At 37.1% G+C, this 25,195-nt stretch overlaps 2 protein-coding genes across 2 annotated transcripts; both read left to right on the top strand.

Annotated features, from left to right (window-relative positions):
• The first annotated feature begins 2,996 nt into the window (after positions 1–2,996).
• On the top strand, positions 2,997–5,912 carry LOC119074703 (general odorant-binding protein 72-like). Its single transcript, XM_037180991.1, has 5 exons — positions 2,997–3,155; positions 3,335–3,413; positions 4,034–4,086; positions 4,439–4,583; positions 5,775–5,912. The coding sequence occupies exons 1-5, from the start codon at positions 3,081–3,083 to the stop codon at positions 5,858–5,860; spliced, it is 438 nt and encodes a 145-aa protein (XP_037036886.1). The 5' UTR covers positions 2,997–3,080; the 3' UTR covers positions 5,861–5,912.
• Positions 5,913–15,283: 9,371 nt separating this feature from the next.
• LOC119074646 (serine protease easter-like) lies at positions 15,284–18,442 on the top strand. Its single transcript, XM_037180923.1, has 6 exons — positions 15,284–15,519; positions 17,087–17,265; positions 17,325–17,443; positions 17,508–17,639; positions 17,695–18,101; positions 18,153–18,442. Exons 1-6 carry the CDS (start codon positions 15,447–15,449, stop codon positions 18,323–18,325), a joined length of 1,083 nt encoding a protein of 360 aa, XP_037036818.1. The 5' UTR covers positions 15,284–15,446; the 3' UTR covers positions 18,326–18,442.
• Positions 18,443–25,195: the final 6,753 nt, after the last annotated feature.

Consider the following 25,195-nt stretch of genomic DNA (forward strand, 5'->3'; position numbering starts at 1 on the left):
GATTCCAAACGTCCTGTATAAGGACGCACCGTTTTGATCTACACAGCATTTTAATAAAGTAATGTGGTTGGCCATTCAGCTGAAAGTCAATTTAACGTCATTCGAAAAGAAAAAACAAAATTTGGTGCTTGGTGTACGAAAAGAATTAAGAAATTTGTTCCAATGGTTGGGAAATTGAATGAAATGTGACTTGGCCTCAATGCATGGAAAGGACGATCCGAAATTTGGTGTGAGTCTATTTTAGTTGGGTTCGTTTATTGCGTTTGTTTATTGAAATTGTTTGTTGATTCTGTTTGAATGAATTTCTGTTTTTTGCTGCGCTTGGGTGTTTTCACAGCAGTTTACAAGGGAAGAGTAATTATGCTCTGTTTGTTTGTTTTGGTGATTGTTCTGCATAGTAGATAACGCCACCCCTGGAGTTAGTCTGGCTTCCAGGGAAAATAAAGTTTTGCACCATTGGTCGATTACAAACCTCTGACCGCCACTGGTTCCGGAGGTCGAAACAGCATTTTATCTCCACTTTCGCTTCACGCGATCCATGGGAAAGGGAAGAATAATTATGCTCTGTTTGTTTGTTTGTTTGTTTGTTTTGGTGATTGTTCTGCATATTAGATAACGCCACCCCTGGAGTTAGTCTGGCTTCCAGGGAAAATAAAGTTTTGTACCATTGGTCGATTACAACCAAAATATTTGAAGTTACAACCGACCAATAAAAATAAACCTTAGACTAAATATCTACTATTTAGTCTACGGAATAAACTCGAACCCGAAATTTTTATTTCATGTCTGATAACTTTGGGTCAGGTCAATCTGAATTTTATATTCGGTTCAGATTAAAATTACCTCCAGATCAATCTGAGTCTGATCCCTAGTTAGAATCTTTCTAGAATAATAATGTTTTTCGCATCGGGTTGTGTAATAGTATGGTACAGGTTTCAAGGCGTAACCTAATGAGTGACACAAAGTAGCATAGGGTACCTCTATAAGTATAAACAAATCATTGGAAGACTGTAAATAGCATTTCCAAAAGTTTCCTTTTAATTTGCGTTTGAAAATATTGAAAAAGTATCATCGCTCTGACATTAATAGTTTACAATTGAAACTGTTACACTAGGTCCCACCTTTTGTGCGGGTGAGATCCCTTGACTGACAATTTTCTTAATATATTTTTGATCAATTCACGCCGTAGGTGTGCCTAAAATTTGAATTTCTAGTGAACGCTGAAAACGTGAACCGAAAAATACATTTCAATGCTTTCTCGTATTTCATACGCTGCGTTAGAAAAACTTGAGTGAGAAAGATTTTCGATAAAAAGAGATGGTAATAAATGAACGTTATATAAGTTTTCGGTTGACCGTACAAAATATCTCAGCATACCAATATTTTCAGTAAATTGGTACCAGTTTCGACTTTAAAATATTTGTTAAAGAAGAAATTTATTGGTAAATCGGGAAAAAAAATTCCTCGCATAAAATGTCCCATACAAGAAGTTATAATTTTTGACTACTTTTTGAGTTCTTTTAAATTTTCAGCAAGATTTTCAATTAACCTTAAATCATAAATAAAATATGAATCGTGTGAATTACGGCCGTCGCTTCGCTCTGGCCGTAAACTTCTAACTCGTTTGAGCTGTCTTTTATTCTTTTTGATTGCGTTTTTGTTACAGTCAAATGCAGTCAATTTTCAGCATAAATTAGCTTCAGCTGTTTTTCAGCTGATCCATACAAACAATCACAACCGTTTATACGTCTTTATACGATGTTACCACTATCATGCGCGTGCGTGTAGCAGCTTCAACCGTATGAACAAGAAAAGCCAGTTTTGATTGTATGTGTGGATCAGCTGAAAAACAGCTGAAGCAAATTTATGCTGAAAATTGACTGCCTTTGACTGTACATCAGAGTAGATATGAAGTTTGTTTTGTGAATGTGGAACGAGAACTCGTTCACAAAATAGAAAAGTCCGATAGATGTTCTTCTCTTACTCTTTTGTAGAAAAAAGGAAGTCCCCCGGTACTTACGACATTCACAAAACCTTCAATCGCGAAAAAATATCACGACTCGTGTAAATTACGGCACTCGCTTCGCTCTGGCCGTAATATATTGTACAATATTTTGTACAAATTTATATCTTTCCAATTCAACGGCTAATACAAAAAGAGATCGAAACCCATCATTCTACATCCGAGCTGTACAACAATTTCCCTTCATTCGTTCATCCTCTCTTTTCTCATTCGACTGTTCGCGCGCATATTTAGAACTTGACTTTATCTATAATTATTGTCCCAGTATACAATTCAAACATTCAAATACAAAAAACCGCCGAACCGTCGAATATCATACATTTATCATATCATTTAATAAAGATTCAGTTGAGAATAGTTCATCTTATATTGCCTGCAAAGAATATCATTTGATAAGAGGCAGTTTTCTGGCGTAAGGTATGGTTGTAAACGAAGTAAAAAACTACCTACTTGATAGTTGACTATCAAATATGTTAGTTGGCTAGCATTAGATGTTTATCAAGGCTGGACATAAACTGATGAATTTGTTCTTTCCACTTATAATTTAATAAACTCCATCGAGAATACGATTTACACACACTACGCAACAAAATCAAATTTCATCAAAGTAATCTTTTTCGATTGAGGCTATAATCAACAGTGTAAAATTCTGTTTTCTGGGATAGCTTTCAGATCTTTCGTCCCACATAGCTCATCTTCGAACTTAGCCTCGGGACTTTAATTCCACACATTTAAAAAAAAAGTTCATCCAAATTGGTTGAGAATTACTCAAGCTATCGTGTCCTCAACAAAGAATTGTTACCCACATTGAACGTTTTTCTGGTGTAAGACCCTGACTTTCAGTCAAGGAAATAATTTGACGATGACTGATAAAGCTGAAATGATAATGAGATGATAATGAATAGTGTTACAGTTGCATGAGAGTGCATTTTTTTGAGTATTTATTTAACTGTTCATTTGGGTATTAGGGTATTCGTAACTTTCATTCCGACACAGTATTCGTTAACTGAGCACCTCGTCAGGTAACATTTTATTAAACGGCATCAAAATCTCAACAATGAAGAAATATTTTCACCCATTCACAACTGTAACATTTTTGATTATTTCATCGAATGTAGCAGTTATCGAAAGTGTATGTATTATATGGGACTATTTTTGCACCATTCGAACAGAAAAACCGAAGTTTCTGTTTGACTTTTCCATTAGAAACCTAATCAAAGAAGTGATGAAATGAGAAGCTAGAACAGCTCGTCACATCACTTATACGATTTGATATTTCAATAATTCGATAACTTACATATATTGCGATAGGGTATGACAGTACAACAAATGGAATACGCTGGCAAAGCTATAAGAGATACATGTAAACCACAATTTAATGTCAGTGACGGTGAGTAAAATTGTTAAAACAGCTAGAATTTTCTCAGACCTGAATGCAGTCTTCGAACCAGCTGCGAAGGGAAGTCACATTATTCTTCGGATTTCCTCTAGGTTTCTCGAATAATTATTGTAATGGTTCTAAGAAATTGCAGTGACGACAATTTTTTTTATCGCAATTGTCTGACACTGAGAAAATCAACCATATACCCCAATTGTAAGCGTATTAATAACGATTTCAGCGCACTGCGATATTGTAATTCACAGGGTTGAGAAATGATCGCGAGCGAAATAAGCTAGAAAATTGTGTACTTTGTAAAACGGTTTATTATTCTATTTCTTACATCTCAGCGTCCATAACTGCTGTAGCTCCAGAGCCCTGGGCTTAACCCATAGATTAATATGGCCCTACCAATAACTATGTGGATTAACACAAGTACTCGTGACTTATTTCTTGAAGATTCGCGTGTGTGAAGTGTAGAGTATTTGATCCTAGATATTTTCCTCATTTATCCCATAAAACACAAGCTCTGGATAAAGTTTCTTCGATTTAAAATTCCGCAACGGAACGCTGTACATAAGCAGCTAAGTTATACAACTTTTGTTTGATACGTTAAATTGAAATGCTTTCAGAAATCATCAACGGGATGAAAATTGGCCAATTTCCAGAAAATGACGATTTAAAGGTATAAATGTCAGTTGTATAGCCCATCCACACTGAACTAGATCATTTTGTACTGAAGATGTATGTCTCGTTAATTAAAAAATATATCGAGAATCGACATCGAAAGCTATGGATAAGAAGCGTTACTTAATGTAAATATGTATTGAAACTTTGCGCAAAAGTGTGTTTGTTGTTGAGCTCGTCTTCGACTCGTATTGGCAATTTTCATTTGTCGATCCAAGAAGATGCAAAATACACAGTAATGTTTTAACTGCTAGACAAACATTTTAGAGCGAAAAATTATTTAAATTTAAATAGAAAGGGAAAATAATGACCTTTTCGTCCTGCAAATACATTAATTCAAAATTTTTCAGTGCTTTGTGAACTGTGTGATGGAACTGATGCTCATCATGCGTAATGGTGCTCCGAACTTTACCGCTGCAGCAAAACATATTCATCTTTTACCGGAAGATTTACGTGAACCATATACGAATGGAATGAATGCTTGTAAGAACGCAGGTATTGTTGGCAGCCATTTCAAATTTCGTAAATCCTTTCTAGAACATTTTTAATTTACATGGAAAAAGTTTAAAAGTCCCAGAGCCCACAGTCAAGGGCTACTCACGTCACGGACCTTGTAGCGCTCGAAAGTCGTAGAACAAAATGTTTCCCACATTCATAGTACAAAAACTAACAATTTTACACCAAAATTTCCATCAGTGACCTGATGAGGGACGATAAAGTCAGTAGGCTCTCTAGGCCTTTAAGATACCCGTTTCGTCGAAAAATAATACCAAAGTAGATGAATTTCTGTAGAACTGCAAACGAATCAAATGAATCTGTTACTTCTACTTGTTCCGAAGTTTTTTTTTACTTTGTTGGTTTTACCATTCGTTTTGTCATATGTAGGAGAACTCTAGCGAGAGCTATGTTCAGACCCGTCACACATATACCACACTACACATTCAATCTAGCATATACAACATAAAAGCGTTCGAAGTAAATATAATTTTGTCTGAACTCGTGGCTTTGGCGCTAGAGCTCTCGACTCATAAAATCGATAGGCCCCGTGTTCTTGCGGCTGGGCAACAATTCCTCGATTCGCTTTGTATAACCATCACTCGTATAATAGGTTTGTTCCAAGTAAATGTAAACTCGAACTTTGACAACCCGAACAACTACAATTTCATCCACAGCAACGTCGCGTACGTGATATTTCATACAAATCGAGCAACGTCGCCTACGCGATTTACACAGAGATATTATTGAGGTTATGGTTCTATGGATGAAATTTGACAATTCATATGACCTTGGAACAAACCTATATTCTAATGGACCGTTGCCAATTCGCAACGTTAAAAATATCGAATGTCCTAATTTAAAAAGAGTGAAAACAGTGTTCAGACAGTGTATGAAATGAAATTAGGACATTCGAAAATGGCATCATTCAAGCGTAGTTGAACGAAAAAGGGAGTAGTAATATTGAGGCCTTTTCGGGGCACTCATCCATTGGAAACTCTCGCCTCACCTTTTAAGACAATTTGGGGATTCGAGGGAAGGTGAAGGACTGGAATTTTGATTTTAATTTTCCAAAAATGTAATATTTTCGTAGCTTTTTAGACGACAATCTTAACGATTTCGTAGGACTGAAAAACGTTTATCAAAGTGAATTTTAAACCATCTCATAAATGGCTATATGTGTATTTACAGCTGATGGCGTTCAAGGCAAATGTCAAATTGCTTACACATTGATAAAATGTACCCACAAGAATAATCCTGTGTTTATGTGGCCTTAAATCTGACGCAGTTAAACAACTTCAGGCAGCCACGGATGTTCCGACAAACTCTTAAAATTTCCTAGATTTAATCACCCTTAGACAAGTAGACTTTAATGTTGTATTTGCAATATGAATTATTGAATAAATGTTTCAATTCAATTCAGAGCATATCTATCTATTGATGTTTAATGGTATCGAAAAATACGGCGAACTTTAATTACGTATTAGTGTCAAAAACACTTTCAAAGGGCAATTTGACGCAAGTTACTGTGCATACTTCTTAGACGACTGGATATCATTTTAGGGTGGCGCATTATGTCGCGAAAAAATTTAGAAAGAAAATTGTATCAAAAAAGTTATCGTAGCGAGTCCTTTTGAATAATGACTCCTTAACATCTGCCACTTGTGACGCCATTTCTTTCTTAAATGTCCTCGAATGTCGACTCTTAATATAAAATAATAAAATATCTGAAGAAGCGTTTAGTGGAACGAACCGAACACAAAGTAACAAAGGATTTTTCAGTTCATTCAATAGTACATTACTATACCAGTGAAGTAATTTGATATCTCGTATCACGATGAGTAAAAGTACCTCGGGCTCCATTTGGAGCAAAATTGGAGAATATAAAAATTTCGGTGAAATATATGGCTCCGCAGTCTACGACGAAAACACTATTTTTTTCTTGTAATTGGACTTGCGTCGCCTATAATAACGGGCAGGCACGATCAAATTGGAGGTGCGACGGTGGAATCCAGGTGGGTTTTTGATATATTTTCTATTCGGAAGTTTGTCAACTACTAGCTGCGCTGAGGCCGTTGAAAGCGTTGCCGCATGTAAAATTAATGAAGAGGGATTCTTTTGAAAAACAGCCTACCGAAATCGGGCGTGTTTTCTAGTGGAACTTTTTATAGGTACCTAGAAAGGCCTTCGACCCTAGAAGACAAAACCACTCTCAAAAAAATTCTTCGAAGCTTTTATGGCTGGTGAAAGGTGATCGAAAGCTGAAAATTTGCACTTTTCTTACCAAAATTTCTCCAGGTACACGAGCCGTGCAGGGTCGTGTGGGGTGTCATTAGAAAGGTAATCACATGTCGATGGAAAATCTGTATAATGCCGTATATCAAAATCCAATGAATTATAACAATGCTCTACCATATCTAATGTCGATAACGTAGTTGTCATTTATCAAACAAAGTCATCACCATAATCACATAAACATAACCCATCATTTTGAATGAGTGCATGTCTTGTTTATAAAAATGGAAAAAAATTGGTCTGATTTTGGGTTTATATTTAGCGATGAAGATGACGACATAAACAATTCCCATTCTCCCGAGGTACCGTTGATCAATGACGGAAATCTAGACCAGCGTAAAATAGATTGCTACCATTTTTACCTGACGTCGAACCTCAAAACCATTTTTTTTTATTTTCCCAGATGAATTTTTTGATACGCAACCTATCATCGATCTTGACGAGTTTTTTATGCACGTCTCTTTTGGTGATGTCAGGGCGGCATGTGACTTACTTTTCTCACTAATTTTGACTATTTTTGAAAGAAGTGATAGTGAGTCACTTTTTCTTGATTTTCTTACTTTTCTCACTATTGTCAACTATATTTTAAAAAAACGCAAAAAGAAAAAGAAAAAAGTGTCCTGTGGCCCTTCTGGGAATATGTAGAGACGTCAACTCATATGTCAGTAATGTCATGGTCACGATTTGATTGGAAGATAATAAGTAGAAAAATGCACGCAATAATTTCAAGTTGCTATCTGTTGCATAATCACTGAAGTGCAGAATAAAGTCAAATTCACAATGACACACTAATGATTCTCTCATCAAAAAATGTTCTTATTCGATTGACACAAGCGAGGGAATACCATTTTTTCCTGATCAATCGATATTAAAGTTTGAACGGATCGAAAGTTCAAAAGGTATACTTACCACCATTTCGTGAAATATTTGACTATTAGACTTAGGTAAGTTAAAAACGGTTATTCGATACTCCAATATCAACGGTTCTCGAAACCTAACCCCAAAACGAAATCTGCATGTGGTTTCAGGTCATGAAACGGCGTCCCATTCGCAAACAACTTGCTTTCTGGGAACGCTATCGCAAACGACCAGTTTTTAAATACGATTCAAGTTCATCAGAGGACGATATTGAAAGAAGTGAGAGGAATAGCATAACAAAAAGTTGTACTGCATCCGTTACAACTCAAAGTGAAGAACAAGACACAAGTGCGACATTCCAGCCCAAAACTGGTACAGAATCATCTGCAGCCCAATCAAATCTTGCTTCGACAACTTTTGTATCCGTTTCGGAATCGGAACAACCGTCAGCTAAATCATCGACAACATTATCTACAGCGGCCAGCAGCACAACCGTTAATACCAACAAGATAAAAATCAGAAAGAATCTTAATTTGTAAGGTAAGAAACGAATCGACCTTCTCAACAAGAAATCGACAATTCAAAGTTGCACGAGTCCTAAGTGTGAGAGGATTTTTAAAACGTTTTTCTGATCGTTTTCAGTAAGATGACTGGAAAGTGCAACGTAAACAAAAGTTGGTTCCTTAAAAACGATTTAGACAACTTGCCAGTAAATAGATGGCTAAAAGGTGACCCGGACTCCAACGGCAATGTGCAATGTTCCATTTGCGCATCCATAATTCAATGCAGCAAGAAAGGGTTTCAAGCTATCGAACAGCATATGCACACTCAGAAGCACAAAAAAAATCTACAGTTGAAACTCGCACCCTCACAACTTCGTCTATCTGCAACACAACCCGGTCCATCGAAATCAATTTCGTCATCACCGTCACCGTCGCGATCGTCTTCAGTTCCATCACCGACATCATCATCGTCGTCATCTGTATCCGTAGAATCATCAGCGACGTCTGTATCGAGTCAATCGAATTTCTCGACCGGTCAGAATATGGTTGGTACACCAGCAAACCTGCCAGTGCTGTCATTGTGTGACAGTCGAAATGATTCCATCAAAGCAGAAATTATTTGGACGCTCAAAGTTGTCCAATCCGGGTATTCTGGCAGATCATGTGAAAATGTTGCAGACGTTTTCAAGGCCATGTTTTCCAATCACATTACCGACCAGTTTTCGCTTGGAAAATTCAAATTGGCGTATATGCTGACTGATTGTGTCGGCCCATATTTTCGTAACCTGTTTTTAAGTGACGTCAATGGAAGCTTCTTCTCTTTATGTTTCGATGAGACAACCAACGAGGCGTCCAAAAAGGAACTTCAAATTGCTGTGAGATATTTTTCTGAGAAAACGCGAAGAGTCGAACAGCATCACCTACAAACATTTTTTATCGAGAATAGTACTGGCGAGACAATCACAAAGTATCTGGAACTGGGCCTTAAAAATGCGAGTCCCTGTTTGCGGTTGGATCACTTGCTTACAGTTGGACGGGATGGTCCGAATACAAACAAGAAAGTTGCTCGTTTGATGAGCGACGGATTTAAAAAAGAAACCGGAAAACCGTTACTGGACATAGGTAGTTGCAATACACACACTGTGCATAACGGATTCAAAAAAGGATTAGACGTTTTTGGTGACGATGTTAGTGATCTGGCAGTTCATTTATTCCATTTTTTTGATGGTGAACCACTACGGTTGGAAGAATTTAAGAAACTCCAAGTAAAGCTCAACGTTCCACAACACAAATTCATCAAGCACATTTCGACGCGGTGGCTGACTTTACGCGACAGTGCAGTTCGCATTATAGAACAATGGGAAGTAATTCATGAGTACTTCATGAAATGGCTTCCGAAAAATCGACCGAAGGGGACAGATTCACTCAAATTCAAAAACATCGTCAAACACTTGAAGTGCGGAACTATGAAAGGTTGAGACTTTCTACTTTAGTAAAGTTTCATTCTAATCTTTTTCGTTTACAGCTGAAATCTATTTCGTGATTGATAGCGCGTTGATATATGTACCATTTCTACGCTACTTCCAATCGGATCAGCCGCTAATTCACAAGCTGCACGATTTTTTGGCCGAGCTGTTGCTGAAAATTTTGAATAGAGTCGGTCATCCTGAGAAGATTATTAACATTGCTGCGGATAAGATCACATCAGCCTCATTCGAATCCATAAACTTGAAATCAATCGAAAATATCAATTTGAGCGAGGATACAGTTCTAGCACTTAGAAATTGTAAAGAAGCTGAAACGGCGAAATTGAAATTAAATGTTAGAGAACATTTTGTCGCGTCGGGCCTGCACATCTTAAAAAAAACGTCTTACGGGAACCCTATCGTAAAAAGTCTAAAATACATCGCGCCAGGTAATATTCTGAAACCAGAGAGCGGGGAAGAAGTGTTGAGCGTCGCGAAACTTCTCCCATTCCCTACCGCCGACTTTTTGGATGAATGGAGCTTGATAAAAGCATTTGTCAAGGCCGAACGTTTGGATACATTCAAAGGTCGACTTGATGACTTTTGGAACAAAATTTTCGATCTGAAGGACATGGAGGAATATACAAAATTTCCATCGGCTACCAAAGTCATTAAATGTTTGTTGTCCTTAACACATGGGTCTGCCGGTGTCGAAAGAGGTTTCTCCGTTTCCGGAGATGTGTTAACAGAGGATAAAACGTCCATGACAGAGCGAACCTTGAATGCACGCCTGAACATCAAATGTGGCCTTACAATGTTTTTTAAAGATTCGCCCATTTCGGTTCCAATAGATAAGGACTTCATTTCATCCGCTCGTCGCGCGTACCAAAACTATACCATGTATATGGACAAGTGTAAAGAAGACGAACTGAATAAACAAAAACGAAAAGAACTCGATGAACAAAAACGATTACAAAACATTGAAATGTATGAGAAAATGCATTCGGGCAAAAAAGACATTGAAAAATTAGAACGAGAATTATCCGAAAAAATCAAAAGTCAATCAAACAATGCTACTAAGCTTCTAGCGGAAGCATCTGAACGGCTTCGAAACGCAATCGCAAAGAAAGACTTTACGGGAATTAAAATGGCACAGGGAATTATCGAAGGTTCGAAGGGGATGCTTGAAGAAGAATCGGCAGAGAAACGAGCAATCGATGAACTCAGAACGAAAATCAACACTCAAAAAACTGAACTCCTAAAAAATTGTCTAAAACAAAAGCCAGAGACTTCAGTATCAGCTAAACGTTGACCGAACAGCTGTTTGTACTTTTAATAATAATAAAAATTTGTTTTTCTTTGAATCAGTTCGAGTTTCTTACTTAAAAAGTAAATTTTTCCCTGAATTTGACTCTGATTTTCTCACTATTCAGTCACTTTTTTCATAGAAAAATATAGTTACAAAACCCACTATTTCCTCACAAATCACTAACTATTTCACTATTTTAAAGGAAAAAATCACATGCCGTACTGTGATGTGAATTTTGAACAAAATGTTTACCCCTTCTTCACACAGATGTACGCTAACTGTTTCACTTTACAGATTACAAGAGTTTGGACAATCCGACAATCGACGTAGATCAGTTTTTTTATGCTGAGAATGATCCAATTGTTCCCGATGCACACAGTAACATTACATAGTCTCATACTCTTTCAAGTCTTTAACTAGAACTCATTTTATTTTCTCTACGACTTCCTAGCTTCCTCTAATCTGAACTGCCTCGAAATTTTGAGTAATCCTGACGACGACGAAAGCAACAATGTGAATCCAAATGATCTGGTTCGTGCAGTTAAGAAGAAAAAAATAAGTAAAAGAGATCAGGCGCGTCTTCGTCGAGAAAATGGTTTCTCCTATTTAGGATATTCGAAGCAAAATTCCAAAATCAAACAAAATATGGAGAGACCACCTCGAAGACAAGGGACATCTTGTACGTCGCCTTTCTGTTTGAAAAGCTCCCTACGGCAATGTAATCTCTTTCCTAAAAATGAACGACCTGAATTGTTCAAAAAATTTTGGGCTATGAATTGGGATCAGAAAGATTTATATTTGCCAACTAATTGAAGAGATTGCGATAAAACAACGTAAAACTGAAAAGATACAGTCACGCCGAAATAAATCTAAACGGTACTTCCTTATAACAGCGAAAGGTGAGCGTCTTCAAGTTTGTGCAAAAATGTTTTTGAAAACATTCGGATTGAATGAAAAAATGACCAGAGTTTGGCTCGATCATGAAGAAGAATTTGGTCTTCGTGAAAATCCTGTCGCTGTTCTAAAACAAAAGAATGCGTCACGACAGCAATCTCAGTACAATCAAAATTTATTGGATCGGAAAATTCGACTGTTGACGTTCCTAATTGATTATCCGAAGGTGGAGTCGCATTATTGTCGCAAAGACACAGAGAAGGAATATTTTGAAACCACTCACCAAACACTTACTGATCTTTATAAGCAGTACGTGGACGTTTGTAAACAAGCTGATTCGCGTCAACTATCGTTTCCTGTCTTCTCTGGAACGCTAAATAATCTCAAATTTTGTCTCTTCAAACCTCGGAAGGATCAATGCGACGAGTGTATTGCTTATAAGACTGGAAATTTGACCATCGAAAAATATAAAAAACATCGAGAGGATGTGAAGAGAGCTGCGGCAGAAAAAGACAGTGACATTGAGTTGGCGACCAAAGAATTATTTATTTTATTATGCATGGACGTTGAAGGAGTCGTGTTATGTCCTAAATTGCTGGCCAGTCAAATCTAAACTCCAAATTCACAACTTTACGCTCTACAACATCCTGACTCACGACTCTACTAATTACGTTTGGGATGAAACAGAAGGCGATTTGCAATCATCCACGTTCGCAAGTATTGTTATTCATCACCTCGAGCAACACATCAAGACAAACCCGCTTCCGATTGTCATTTATTCAGATGGTTGCACTTATCAAAATCGGAATCTTGTGCTTTCTAATTCGCTTCGTTTGTTTGCGATTTAGCACTCGAGAACCGTCACTCAAAAATTCTTGGAAGTGGGCCACACACACACATGGAGTGTGATTCAACACACGCTTGCATCGATAGAAAAATTAAAAATTTGACTTTGAGCTCGCCAAAAGATTTTGAGGACGCCATACTGGCGGCTCGTGAAAAACCATTTCCATTCGCCGTTAAACACTTGGATCACACATTTTTTCGAAATTACGACGACGAAGAATATTTAACACTGAAGTCGATACGCCCCGGTAATAAAATTTTTGCATTTGGTCGGTCGATTTATTGTTAAATTGTCGGATTTTATTTACAGGTAAAACTAAAGGCGACCCGAAGGTCACCGACATTCACTGCTTGCAATACTCTTCGAATGGAGAAATTCACTACAAACTAAAATTCGACGACCAATTTAAACTTTTGCCTCAAAAGGTAAACAGTAAATCTATTTCACAACAGCCAAAACCATTGCACGAGGCTCGCCTGCCAATCAGCCACACGAAATGGAAGCACTTGCAGGAGTTGAAGGTGGTGCTCGAGACACAATATCACGCGTTCTACGACAATATTCCTCCCCACGAGGAGCAGAAAAAAAATGTTTCCGAAAGTGAGAAACTGAAAAGCATAATGGAGAAAATCAATTATGTTAAAATAGCACCGAAAACACCGAAAATTAAAAATGTGGAAGCTAAAAATGAAAAGGCACCAAAAACAAAAACAAAGAAAAATGTGAAAGCAAAAACTAAAGCTCCACGAAAAGGAAAAAAATAATTTTTTAAATTCGTTCCTGAATTGTTGTCGAAAGATTCTTTCAAATAAATGGATTTTCAGTACGCACTTTTTATTCTCCATGGCTTTCGGTTAATGTGGACTATCTGAAATGTCCAGAAGAAGTGAGCAGCTGAAATCCGTTCAAACATTTCGCGATCGTGTAGAAGAACAACGGGACTCACAAAACAAAAAAGAGACTATTTGTGTTGGTATTGTACGTGCTTATATGCAGTCGTTTATCCCACAATAATTGAATAATGCTCTTTGCTCTGTAAATATATGTTCATTGTTTGGTTGGGATGTGATATGACTATTTGGTTATGTTCGCTAGTTTAATTTTGACATTAATCGCATCACAAAAATGTAATGACGCAATGCATTATCGACAGACGGTAAGGCAGGGCATTTTCAGACTTACGTCTTTTTCACCGATTGATATACGGCATTATACAGATTTTCCATCGATGTACTATTTGAGACTCATTGGTTTTAAAATTAATCCACACTGAAATATGTGCAGTTGAAGTTTTCAACTGAAAACTTGCACTTTTCTTACCAATATTTCTCTAGTTACACGAGCCGTACATGGTGGTGTGGGGTATCATTTGAAAGGTAATGTTATGTGCTTTTGGGCCAAATAGGGTCTTATGGGGTTTGGATGCATATGCGATGAAATATGGGCACTTAAACATTTCAACTTCTCATATTTCATCGCATATGCATCCAAACCCAATAAGACCCTATTTGGCCCAAAAGCACATAAAATTACCTTTCAAATGATACCCCACACCACCATGGACGGCTCGTGTAACTGGAGAAATATTGGTAAGAAAAGTGCAAGTTTTCAGGTGAAAACTTCAACTGCAAATATTTCAGTGTGGATTAATTTTAAAACCAATGAGTCTCTATTCGGCTCAATAGTACGATTACCTTTCTAATGACACCCCACAAGACCATGTACGGCTCGTGTACCTGGAGAAATTTTGGTAAGAAAAGTGAAAGTTTTCGGTTTTTGATCACCTTTCACCAGTCACAAAAGCTTCGAAGAATTTTTTTGAAAGTGGTTTTGGGTTCTAGGGTCGAAGTCCTTTCTAGGCACATATAAAAAAGTCCACTGGAAAATGCGTCCGATTTCGGTAGGCTGTTTTTCAAAAGAATCCCTCTGACATGAAATTGAATTAGATTAAAATTGTCGAATTTTCTAATTCCACAAATGTTGCTACAATTCCACTTAACTTAATTTTGCCTTAATGAACGGCGCTTAATCACATTATGATGACAAGCTGAACAAAATCTCTACGATGTGAAACAATACGGAAAATTATCACCTTCTGTTTTATGTGTGACTCTTATAATTAGTGTAATTATTGATAATATGGGGTATTGCTACTACACTTTTTGATTACATTGTCAGTCTACGTTACAATAATTATATCAGCAGAAGTCAGACAGTCTAACACTATAATTATAAGAGAAGCGTGTCAATCTTATTTACTTAAATAATAGTGAAAACCCTGTGGGTGCAATACTCCATGGTAATATATAATAAACACGTAGTAGGGGAATCAGTGGAGAGAAAGTTTTAAAGGTTTTCACTAGATTTGTGTACATCTGAAAATTTTCAAGAGAACATTCACAGCATTTTGCTCATTTAGTTGGTCATGCAGTGACGATTGTATGATGAACAAATTATGACCTCTGACGTATTCTTATCAACTCGTTAAAACCAGATTGGCAAGAATTCTCAAATACTCACTGGTATTTCGGGAAAGAGTGAGGTCTGGTAAATAACGAACGAAGTTTCACTTTTAGTACAGTCACGACTGCTCGTGTCTACAAAAATAAATATTGCTATTGGTTCAGAATTGGTTTTTGAACAAATCGAAAAACGAGAAAATACTGCTAAAAATTTGTGCATCTCTATAAGATGAAAGAACTAATAACTCTGGTGATCTTTTGCTTTTATTTTGAAACTGTACAAAGCAATGAATCAGCGACAAGTAAGTTTGTATATTTAATTAACTGAAATAATGGATCGTACGTAAAGGACGTCCATCTTCAGGGCCAGGTAAATAGCGTTCATACACTACTCGCGATTCACTAGGGCCAATTTGAAAATTGTTTCTTCAAGTCAGTTGCTTTTTATTGTGAAGTGTTCGTTTGTTACCACTAAGATAATAGTATAGCGCAACCGTCCAGGTAGCTCAATCGATAGAGCGATGTATTCAACCTATACTGTCTAGAGAAACGCTATATTCCGCGACGAATTCTTTAAATTTTCATGCTTCGGGGCCGAAAATGAGGGCAATTTTTCGAATTTTCTCGGGTTTCCGGCCCTCTGCATGAAAACTCACATGTGCACCTGTTTGGGACGGTTGATTTAAGGCACTTTCGCTTGTAGACCTTACTTCGTTCGGCCTACAATCCGCGAAATTGCCTAAAATCAATCGTCCAAAACAGGTACACAAATGACTATTTCAGCTTAGAGATACTAGAATCGAATTGGATTTGAAATAATTTTTTTTTTTGATGTGCACGGGTGAGGTACGAACTCACTACCTTCAACTTGCCGGGCTGATGCTCTAACCAATTGAGCTACCGTGGACATTTTCATTTCAAATCCAATTTTGAACCGTTGGTACAACACATGATGTGTATGTTCTTTCTTCTATATGTGTATCTCAATCTCCATTATATTCACCCTATATGTCACGGGTTCGACTCCCGTGTCAGACATAGTTTATAGGGTTTTTCCTAATCGTAAATGATTAGCTTCTGCTGTTAGTTATCACTAGCCAGCTCTATCGACCGTAATAGGTCTCTAAGAAAACACCAAAAAATGCTCAACACAGTTCTTGTACGTCATGCGTAAGTCACAATCGTGATTCTAAAATGACACCTATGTTCTAATAGATGAATCATACGATTTTCAATTTACAATTGTAAAATCTTTCAAAAATATGGGTAATGCACAACAGACCCATTGGCTGTTTAGGTGCTTGGAAAGCATCAACTTTCCTGCCCATCTTATCCTATCCTATCTTATAGCGCATCCAACTGACCCCTAGATAAACTCTGTAATTGCAAAGCCCACTATGAACAAGCGCCCATATATGAATTTTTAAGAAAGCCTTGACAAGCGCCGCTGGCTTAATTAACCTGTTGCGGTGTCATCTGTTATCGATAAAGACTTCGGAAATAAACGTCAAGCTACGCGTAATGTGGTGTTATAAAGAAAAAAACTTTGTTAAAAAATGAAGTAAAAGATTTCAAATCAATCTCTTGAAATCACTTACATCAAATGAAGTAATAGAAAGCTGGGCAAAATAATTACACTATCAGACGATCATTGCTTGGAGTTTCCTTTTGGTCGAGTCCAAGCAAAACAAAAAACAATAGAGATGAAGCATTAGATCCAATTGTAAAATGTGGTCATATGGTTATCGTCGGTGAAAGGTTAAGAAAGTACGCGTCCCTTACGTACGATCTCTAATTTTAGGGGAAAAACGTTTGCAGTTTACGTTTCTTATTTCCTGAACTAACAATAGAAATTCTTAGATTCTAAAGCACGAATTCCACCACCAGAAGAAGCACACTGTCAAACACCTAAGGAACAATCTGGAATTTGTATTAATTTACACGAGTGCGATGAACTCTTAACAATATTGAAAAGTCAGCCAATTACCCCTGAAAATCGACATTTTCTGCGCGAAAGTCAGTGCGGACTAAAGAGTGGCTCAGTACTGGTAGAATACATGTGATTACAAGATTTGAAAATTTACTAAAATACTTTCACTTGATGTAGGTTTGTTGCCCTAAAAATATGACAAAACGGATAAATACTCATCTCCTGCCCGACAAGTGTGGAGAGCATGTCGAAAGCCGATACTATGGGTCATGGACTGAGTTAGACTATTTTCCATGGTAAACTAATTTGCTAAACATTTCCATTCGATACGTTTCATCCATTGTTTCACAATGGTTGTAGGGTGGCACATATTCGATCCAATAGCACGGATGGAGCATATAATTGTAGCGGTGCTCTGATTAATGAAAGATATGTGTTAACAACAGCCCGATGTGTAAATGAACATCAGTTAAATGGCATCGAAAGGAAAATGTAATTCAAATTGTGTGATTGACGAAATTTCTTTACCACAACTGTATATTTGTAGACTGTCTGTTCGACTGGGTGAACACAATATTAATACAGAAAAAGATTGTGATGATTTCGAGTGCGCTGATCCTGCAATCGATGTATTCATTGAAGAAATAATTTCCCATACTGACTACAATCGAACCGAATATACTGAAGAGAACGACATTGCCCTCATTCGGTTAACTCATACCGTTAATTTTACCGATTTCGTTCGACCAATTTGTTTACCAATTGGTTTTGCTTTAAATAGAACCGGGTTCCAAGTGACTGGATGGGGTCCGGACGGAGAGAAGAAACAGGATTTCATTCAAAGTGTGCCATTGGAAGATTGCAATGAAAAATTAAGAGTGCGAGACAAGAGTATTAATCTGGGTCCAACACATTTATGTGCGGGCGGTGAAAGAGGTTTCACTAATTGTTTGGGTAAAGCATTTTTTCACTGGCTGTTCGTGCATAATTTTTTTTTTTTGTCAGTAAACAGTGGCAACTTGTTAATGACATGGCCCTACTACCAACGCACAAACAATTTATATTTGGCTGGATTATTTTCATTTGGACCGGATAAATGTAAATCAGAAGAAAGTCCATCGGTTTACACAAGAGTAGATGCGCATGTTGATTGGATTCTAAAGCATCTTCGCGCATAAAAATTTCTCATTACAAACACTCGGTCTTCTTACTCACTTAACAGCCATCGCTAGGCGGGGTTCTCTGACTCCACAACATTATTTCGCCATCTCTAACGATTTTCGGTAACAACGATTACGAATCCCTATAGCTCTCGTAGGTCCCCTTCCACGCAGTCATTCCATCTTTACTTTTGTCGCACTTTGGGTCTTGTACCAGTACCTTCAAATTGGCTTATATGCCCTGTCTATCTTACAAAGTTCAGTTCAGTTCAGTTCTTCAAACCATACGGACGTATTTAAAATTAGCTGCCGAGCAAATTAAATTGAATTATTTGAATTAAATTGTGCCTATTCAGCAACAAAAATATAAAGTGCTTACAATTTTCGTGTGACACAGTTTATGTGAATAATAAATATCTACAATGTCAACATCGAAACAAGTTGAACCACCTGACAAGAATGCTGAGCCAGTGGAAAATTCGGATCAAAAAACTCATAGTGAATCGAACACAAAAAATGCTAGGCTTCGTGATATAGACGATGATGATGATAACGAAGTCCCTGATGATGCCAAAAGACCTAAAACTGAAGTGAAACTGAAACCAACAGTAGAAGATTTGCAAAAGAAGACCGCTTTAACACTACTAAGGAAATCATTGCTAGAAACAAATCCGTTTGCAATTTTAGACTCTGAAGTAGACAAAGATGACTTGGCCAGCAAAATGAGCAAAAATATAAATGTTAAACAATTTGGCGCCGACGCCCATTCCAGCAGAATCGTACGACGCCAGCAACGAGTTCCGCCGATTACCATAACGAAGCCGTTTAAGAATCCAAAAGAAGCGATTTCGAACATAGAAAGCATGCTTAATGGAAAGGTTACCTTCAAAATTCTAAAGGAAGGCTACAGTGTTTCTCTGCAGTCACTGGAGGCACACAATTCACTGAAAAATTTTCTTGCACAGCAAAAAATCCCGTTTTATACTTATACTGCATCAGATAAAAAGCCACTGCGACTTGTACTAAAAGGTGTTCATCATTCCTATACACCCGAAGAAATAATCGAAGATTTGTCTGAGAAAAAAGTGACTGTATCGAGTGTCCTACCAATGTATGGTAAAGGTAAAGTGAATTTGGATATGTTCATCGTTAACTTTGACCAAGGAACAAAGATAGCGGAGATCTCAAAGACGATCAAGTACGTTTGCCACCAAAGTATCTCTTGGCAACAATTTATCAAAAAAGATGTTGGCACCCAATGCAGAAAATGCCAACGCCTAGGTCACGCAGCCTCAAACTGCGGATTGGAATATCGTTGCGTAAAATGTACAGATAGACACGCCCCTGGAGATTGCACACTTGAAGAAGACCAACCCGCCAAATGTGTCAACTGCGATGGCAACCATCCGGCCAACTTCAAAAAATGTCCGGTATATACCAAATATGCTGAAAACTTGAAAAAACCACAAGGAAAAACAGGTATAAATAAATCAAATACGAATATTACTAATAATGCTAATTTATCTAGTAAAAAGTCAATGCTAAACAGTGGCGTATCTTACAGTCAAGCCCTAAGAATGAATACTACAACCAAAGAAAAAGATGATAATTTTAATTTTTTGAGTGGTGAAGTCAAAAATCTCTTTGATTGTTCTCTAATTGATTTATTACATAAAATTCAGACCTTCGTACCCGAATACAAAAAGGTAAATGATCTAACGCATAAAAAAATGATGATTATAGATTTCTTGTCTCAATTCACGTAATAATGTTGCATGGCGCTTTGAAGATAATAGCTTGGAACGTAAACTCTGCTAAAAGTAAAGTAAAACAGGAGGAAATTAGTCAAATTTTATCAGATCAGAAACCTCATCTTTTGTTGCTGAGCGAGACTAAACTCAACAGTAGCAATTTTGTGCAGTTCCCAAATTACAAAATTTATAGAAATGATCGTTTGTCCGATTCTGGCGGAGGAACTGCAATTCTGATTGAGGAACGTTTCAAGCACGAAGTGGTAAATACTCCCTTGCTGGAAACTTCCGAAGCAACTTGTGTAAAGATTACTCTCAGTAATTCTAAGTCTTTGATTATAAATTCGTTTTACTGTCCCAAAAAACTCTCGAAAAAGGACCTTCTGAAGCTCATGAGCCTACACTCAAATGTCTTTATGGGGGGCGACTTCAATGCTAAACACTGCTACTGGCATAACTCTGATAATAATAGTAACGGTAATGTCTTGTACAGATTTCTTGTTGATGACAATGTCGCTGAACTGGTTCATCCGAATGCATACACCTGCTATAGGAGTAAATCAAATCCTAGCACAATAGATTTGGCTTTGGCTAAAGGTGTTAGAGCGACTAGTAGTAATATTACTGAGCTCAACCCTGACCATTGCCCCGTTCAATACATTTTGAACATTGATGATGACTTATCATACGAGGCCCCCGTTAAACAATTTATGTACAATAAAGCAGATTGGGCTAGATTCATGGAAGTAGTTGACGATGGACTAAAATTGGGTACATTGATTGATTCCAATCCCAAGTAGCAAAATGTAACCGAGGTTGCAAGTTAGAATGAAAGTTGCACATTTGGTTGTAAGAATAGAATCTATACTATCAAATCTACCGCAACGCAACACTGATGCCTATGTGAATACGGCTGTTGTATAGCTGATGTACAACACCCTTACAACAGTCTAACAACTATAATACAACATTCGGAGTGAAATTGAGGACTGTTATACGTTAGTTGTATGAGAGCTGATTGACTGTTGCACGCGAGTTGTACGAAACGAAATCTACTGTAATGCACCACGGATACCACAGTGAAAATAACAGTTTTACAACTGTGATACAACCGTTGTGCTATATTTGAACGACTGTTGCACAACAGTTGTACTAGAGTTGAATGACTGTAGTATATATACTTAAAAACGTCTTTAATATTCTTAGAGACTTATTTAGCATTTGTTGCTTCGAACAGTTTACATGTACATTGTACAACTCGCGAAATTCACTGTAATCAATTGTCAATTATACAAAATATCTTTTTAGGGAGACCAATAGATTTTTTTTTGAACTCACAATGTCAGATTCGATCGCACTACTATCCTGTAATACTTGGTTGATGTCAACGACCTTCGGGCAAAAGTGCTTCGAGTGACAGCTGTAAAATAAAAATTTTTACAAATGCGAAATTTGTTTTGATACACTATCCCGTTTCAGTACACTCTATTTAGAGTACCACACATGCTTCAAGTGCGTTGTTCTTTTCTTTAGGACATTCGATATTTTTAACGTTGTGAATTGGCAACGGACTCTTAGAATATCATATGAGTGAGTGTTCCATTGGAATGACCCGAGTAAAAATAAAAGTCTCAAAGGTTCGAAAAGAGACGTCTCACGGTTTCAAATCCTTTGTATTGTGAGACGTGAGACGTCTCTTTTCGAACCTTTGAGACTTTGATTTTTACTCGGGGAGTGAAGCAAAAATCACTTGCCCAGCCACGGATTTGAAGACCGGACTTGAGTAAATAAATCTACATTAAACAATTAACTGAGAATGTTTTTACATTAATACATCACTTCACTCCGACCAATTTGTTTCAATAAAGTGATTGGAGTAGCCATTTACTGCTAAAACAATGCAATTTAGTAAAAAACAAATTCAGTTGGCAGTTTGCCTATTACTTCAACTGAAGTGTTCAATTGAAAAATCGAAATTGAAATATTTTCGCGAAAAAATAATGTATTCGGTCTCCGAAACGGTAGAAGACGACAGCCTTTACGTTACAAGCCATCCAAAAATTTGGAAAAAGGAAGAAATTTTGCTATGGCCTCCTCCAGGCTCTGGCATTGACAGACGACAAATAATTCCTCCTGGGCCAGACTGGATTCAATATAAGTGCAAGGTGCTACGCGACAATATCGGTAATCATTTTATTCTCTTGTTTCGAGTAAAAATCGGTTTTGTTTTGTTAATGGAAATTGGTCAGATTTCATCACCTTCATCAGAATATAAAACAACAAAAGAAGTACTTTCGTACTGCCTGCTGATGTAACAGCAAAATAAAAAATTATATTTTTCATGCCAGAAGACAAAGTTAAAGAATATTCCTAGTAATTTGCATGAAACATTTACACATATTGTTGTGGACAGTTGATTTTCGGTCCTTCGTTCGAATTCTGAATGGACTTTATATTTTCTAATTCATATTGGTTGCGATTCACTAACGTATCGCAATGATGTAAAATAAAATACTTATGTCGCTATTGCATGAGTAGGTACATAACCGAAACCATAAGCAACCGCCTTTATGGCGATATATTTTTATACTCTTTAACGCTAGCACCCTTACATGCTAGCACACAGACATATTTAGCGAATAGTAGAAAAAATACAAGAAACGACAAAAATAATCTGTCTGCGGAATGTTTTACTTATATAGCAAAGTACATATTAATACCAATGAAGTACATGACCTCGTTTAGTTTCAAAACCCGGAGTAAAAGATTATTTTATTTATCGCTCTGTATTAATGTGAAAAAAATCATTTTGGAATCCAAATCCTGCATTTATGCACATCACGGCCTTATTTCCACAATTGAAATTGTCGAAAACTCGTGAAAATTCTTGTAAATTTGTGAAAGATCATATAGACTCGGAGCCCACGACATTTAAGTCCTTCATCGGGAGCCCCGGACTGGCAGATCGGACGGAAGAATGAGACGAAATGGCTTTGCCCACGGTATCTCGTCTCATTCTTCCGCTTTGATCTGTTCGTCATTTCGTCTCATTCTTCCGCCCCGATCTGCCAGTTCGGAACTGCTCATCGGGTCCCGTCTTGAAATCTATGCCATATTATTACATTAGTTGATTCGAAAAACTTTTGTTCTACGACCTTTCGCCGGCAAAATGAATGTGTTGGAGCTAAATGAAGAATCCAACTTAGAAATAAAATTTTTATTGAAAGTCCCGGCGCGCCAGACAAAATTCGAATTTTCCTTTTGTCTGGCATGCAAGGACTTTCAATAATATTTTATTTCTAACTTTGATTCGTAGGAAAACGCTATTTGTAACACTATTTCTAAACCATTCAGAAACTTTCGAAGAAGCATTGGAGGTTGAGCGAATGTATTCAAGTCACCGAGATTCAGGGTCTTTTCGCAAGGAGCAAGAACGAAAAAAAATCAAACGGGATCATCCTGTAAATGCAAACATCTCAGATTTGATCGACGTGAACGGTTTGATTAGTGATATTGATAACGCAGGTAATTACTCGTCAGTTTCTAAGACCTTAACTGATTAGCACTCTGAGGTGTTAATCCTATTGTTAACCATCGGAAAATCAGCTAAGTGGTTTACCCACGGTATCAACTATACGATTTTAATAATAGTTGAAGACATCAGCTAAACCTTTTTTTAATTGGAAATGTAGCTAAGGCAGCAAAAAAAATGTCGACGCCAAATGTAGATGCAGAGCCTAAACAAGTAAAGGCCTATCATAAACTGTGTCTGAAAAAGTCGCACGAAGGCAGTAAATTTGGGCTTAAACATGAAAAATTCAGTAACTTGATTTGACTATTTGCAGTTAAGAAGTTATTTGGTGGTGCTGCGAAGAAAAAGATTCCAAATTTAAAAAGTGTCGTAAAGCCAAAACGTAATTCCAACACACATAAAATTTCAGTTGCAACGACCAGAAATGCTGAAAATCATCCTAATGCTCCGCGATATCCGAATTATTTAAAATCCGGAAGTAAGGCTTGAGATCTCACAAATTTTGATCACAAATGTTATCATTTATTTAAATAATCTTAAAGAGAAGTCCACAAATCCATCTGCAACTATTACGAAGAAACAATTTTTAGAACTCAATGGAAAAGGCATGTCACTAACATAACAGTTTTGATGAATTTATCTGTAAAAAAATGTTTTTGTGGCATTCTACTAGACGGGATGACTGATGGAAAAACGGTTGGCGAAATCGAAGACGGCATTCGCGAGGTGCCTTCAATTGTTTCGAAGCAAAATGCTTTAGAAGTCGATGATACCGCTTGCAATGGAGGTACTTTAGAGTAACATTTCTAGCGCATTTTTACACTAGCCCGAAAGTAACTGGTGGTTATTTGTAGTTCTCTTCAATTTATCCAAAATATATGCCATATTATATCCGTACAATGTAGAACTGTCAAAAAAGAACTGAAAATCCTCTTTTTCTAATTTGTGATGCAAAAGTCTGGACGAAAGTACAAAACAGTCTCTCAATTTGTGTTAATCGTACCTTTTGCTTATTTCAACCATTTTAACGCTCTGTAAGCAGTGAAGTAGACTGAAACATCAAAACATAAGAGAGTTTTAACAGATTATAGGGAAATGTTGTTCGTAAGCCGACTTCATTGCTATGACATCTTGTGGGTATTTCACCAAAGTGAAGCTATTTCACCAGAAATGACACCGCAGCTATTTCTTTCATTTATTTTCTAATCTTTCAGTCTACTGTATTGCGTTCAGACCTTTGCTTATTTTATCGTTGACCTTAGTCCTAAATTTTAACTAAAATTATTCGAATTAAGGTCTGTTATTTTAAAAGGAACGCAATTGTCAAGTAAAACAACCACGACAGCAATACATTTCTCATTGAGCGACCAGGAATGCTCGAATTATCGTGGCACTTTCGAAGCATCAGGGAAGAGTGCGAACAACGTTACAAACGGTTAGACTATAATTATACCAACGCACTTCAAGCAAAAGTGCTTCCAGTAACAGAATTTTTATGATACACTGTTCAGTTTCATTACTTTATTATTTAGAGTATGTACCACCCATGCTTGAAGTGCGTTCATTCTACTAATACGTTTAGTTTCGTAAACATCTTTGTAGACA

The sequence above is a fragment of the Bradysia coprophila genome, unplaced genomic scaffold, assembly GCF_014529535.1.
Source record: "Bradysia coprophila strain Holo2 unplaced genomic scaffold, BU_Bcop_v1 contig_151, whole genome shotgun sequence".
Taxonomy (NCBI): domain Eukaryota; kingdom Metazoa; phylum Arthropoda; class Insecta; order Diptera; family Sciaridae; genus Bradysia; species Bradysia coprophila.

Coding starts and splice junctions, on each gene's coding strand:
- LOC119074703 (XM_037180991.1), top strand. CDS start 3,081: ATGAAGAAATATTTTCACCCATTCACAACTGTAACATTTTTGATTATT. Junction 3,156..3,334: donor ATGTAGCAGTTATCGAAAGT/GTATGTATTATA, acceptor ATATTGCGATAG/GGTATGACAGTACAACAAAT. Junction 4,087..4,438: donor CAGAAAATGACGATTTAAAG/GTATAAATGTCA, acceptor AAAATTTTTCAG/TGCTTTGTGAACTGTGTGAT.
- LOC119074646 (XM_037180923.1), top strand. CDS start 15,447: ATGAAAGAACTAATAACTCTGGTGATCTTTTGCTTTTATTTTGAAACT. Junction 17,640..17,694: donor AATGGCATCGAAAGGAAAAT/GTAATTCAAATT, acceptor GTATATTTGTAG/ACTGTCTGTTCGACTGGGTG. Junction 18,102..18,152: donor AGGTTTCACTAATTGTTTGG/GTAAAGCATTTT, acceptor TTTTTTTGTCAG/TAAACAGTGGCAACTTGTTA.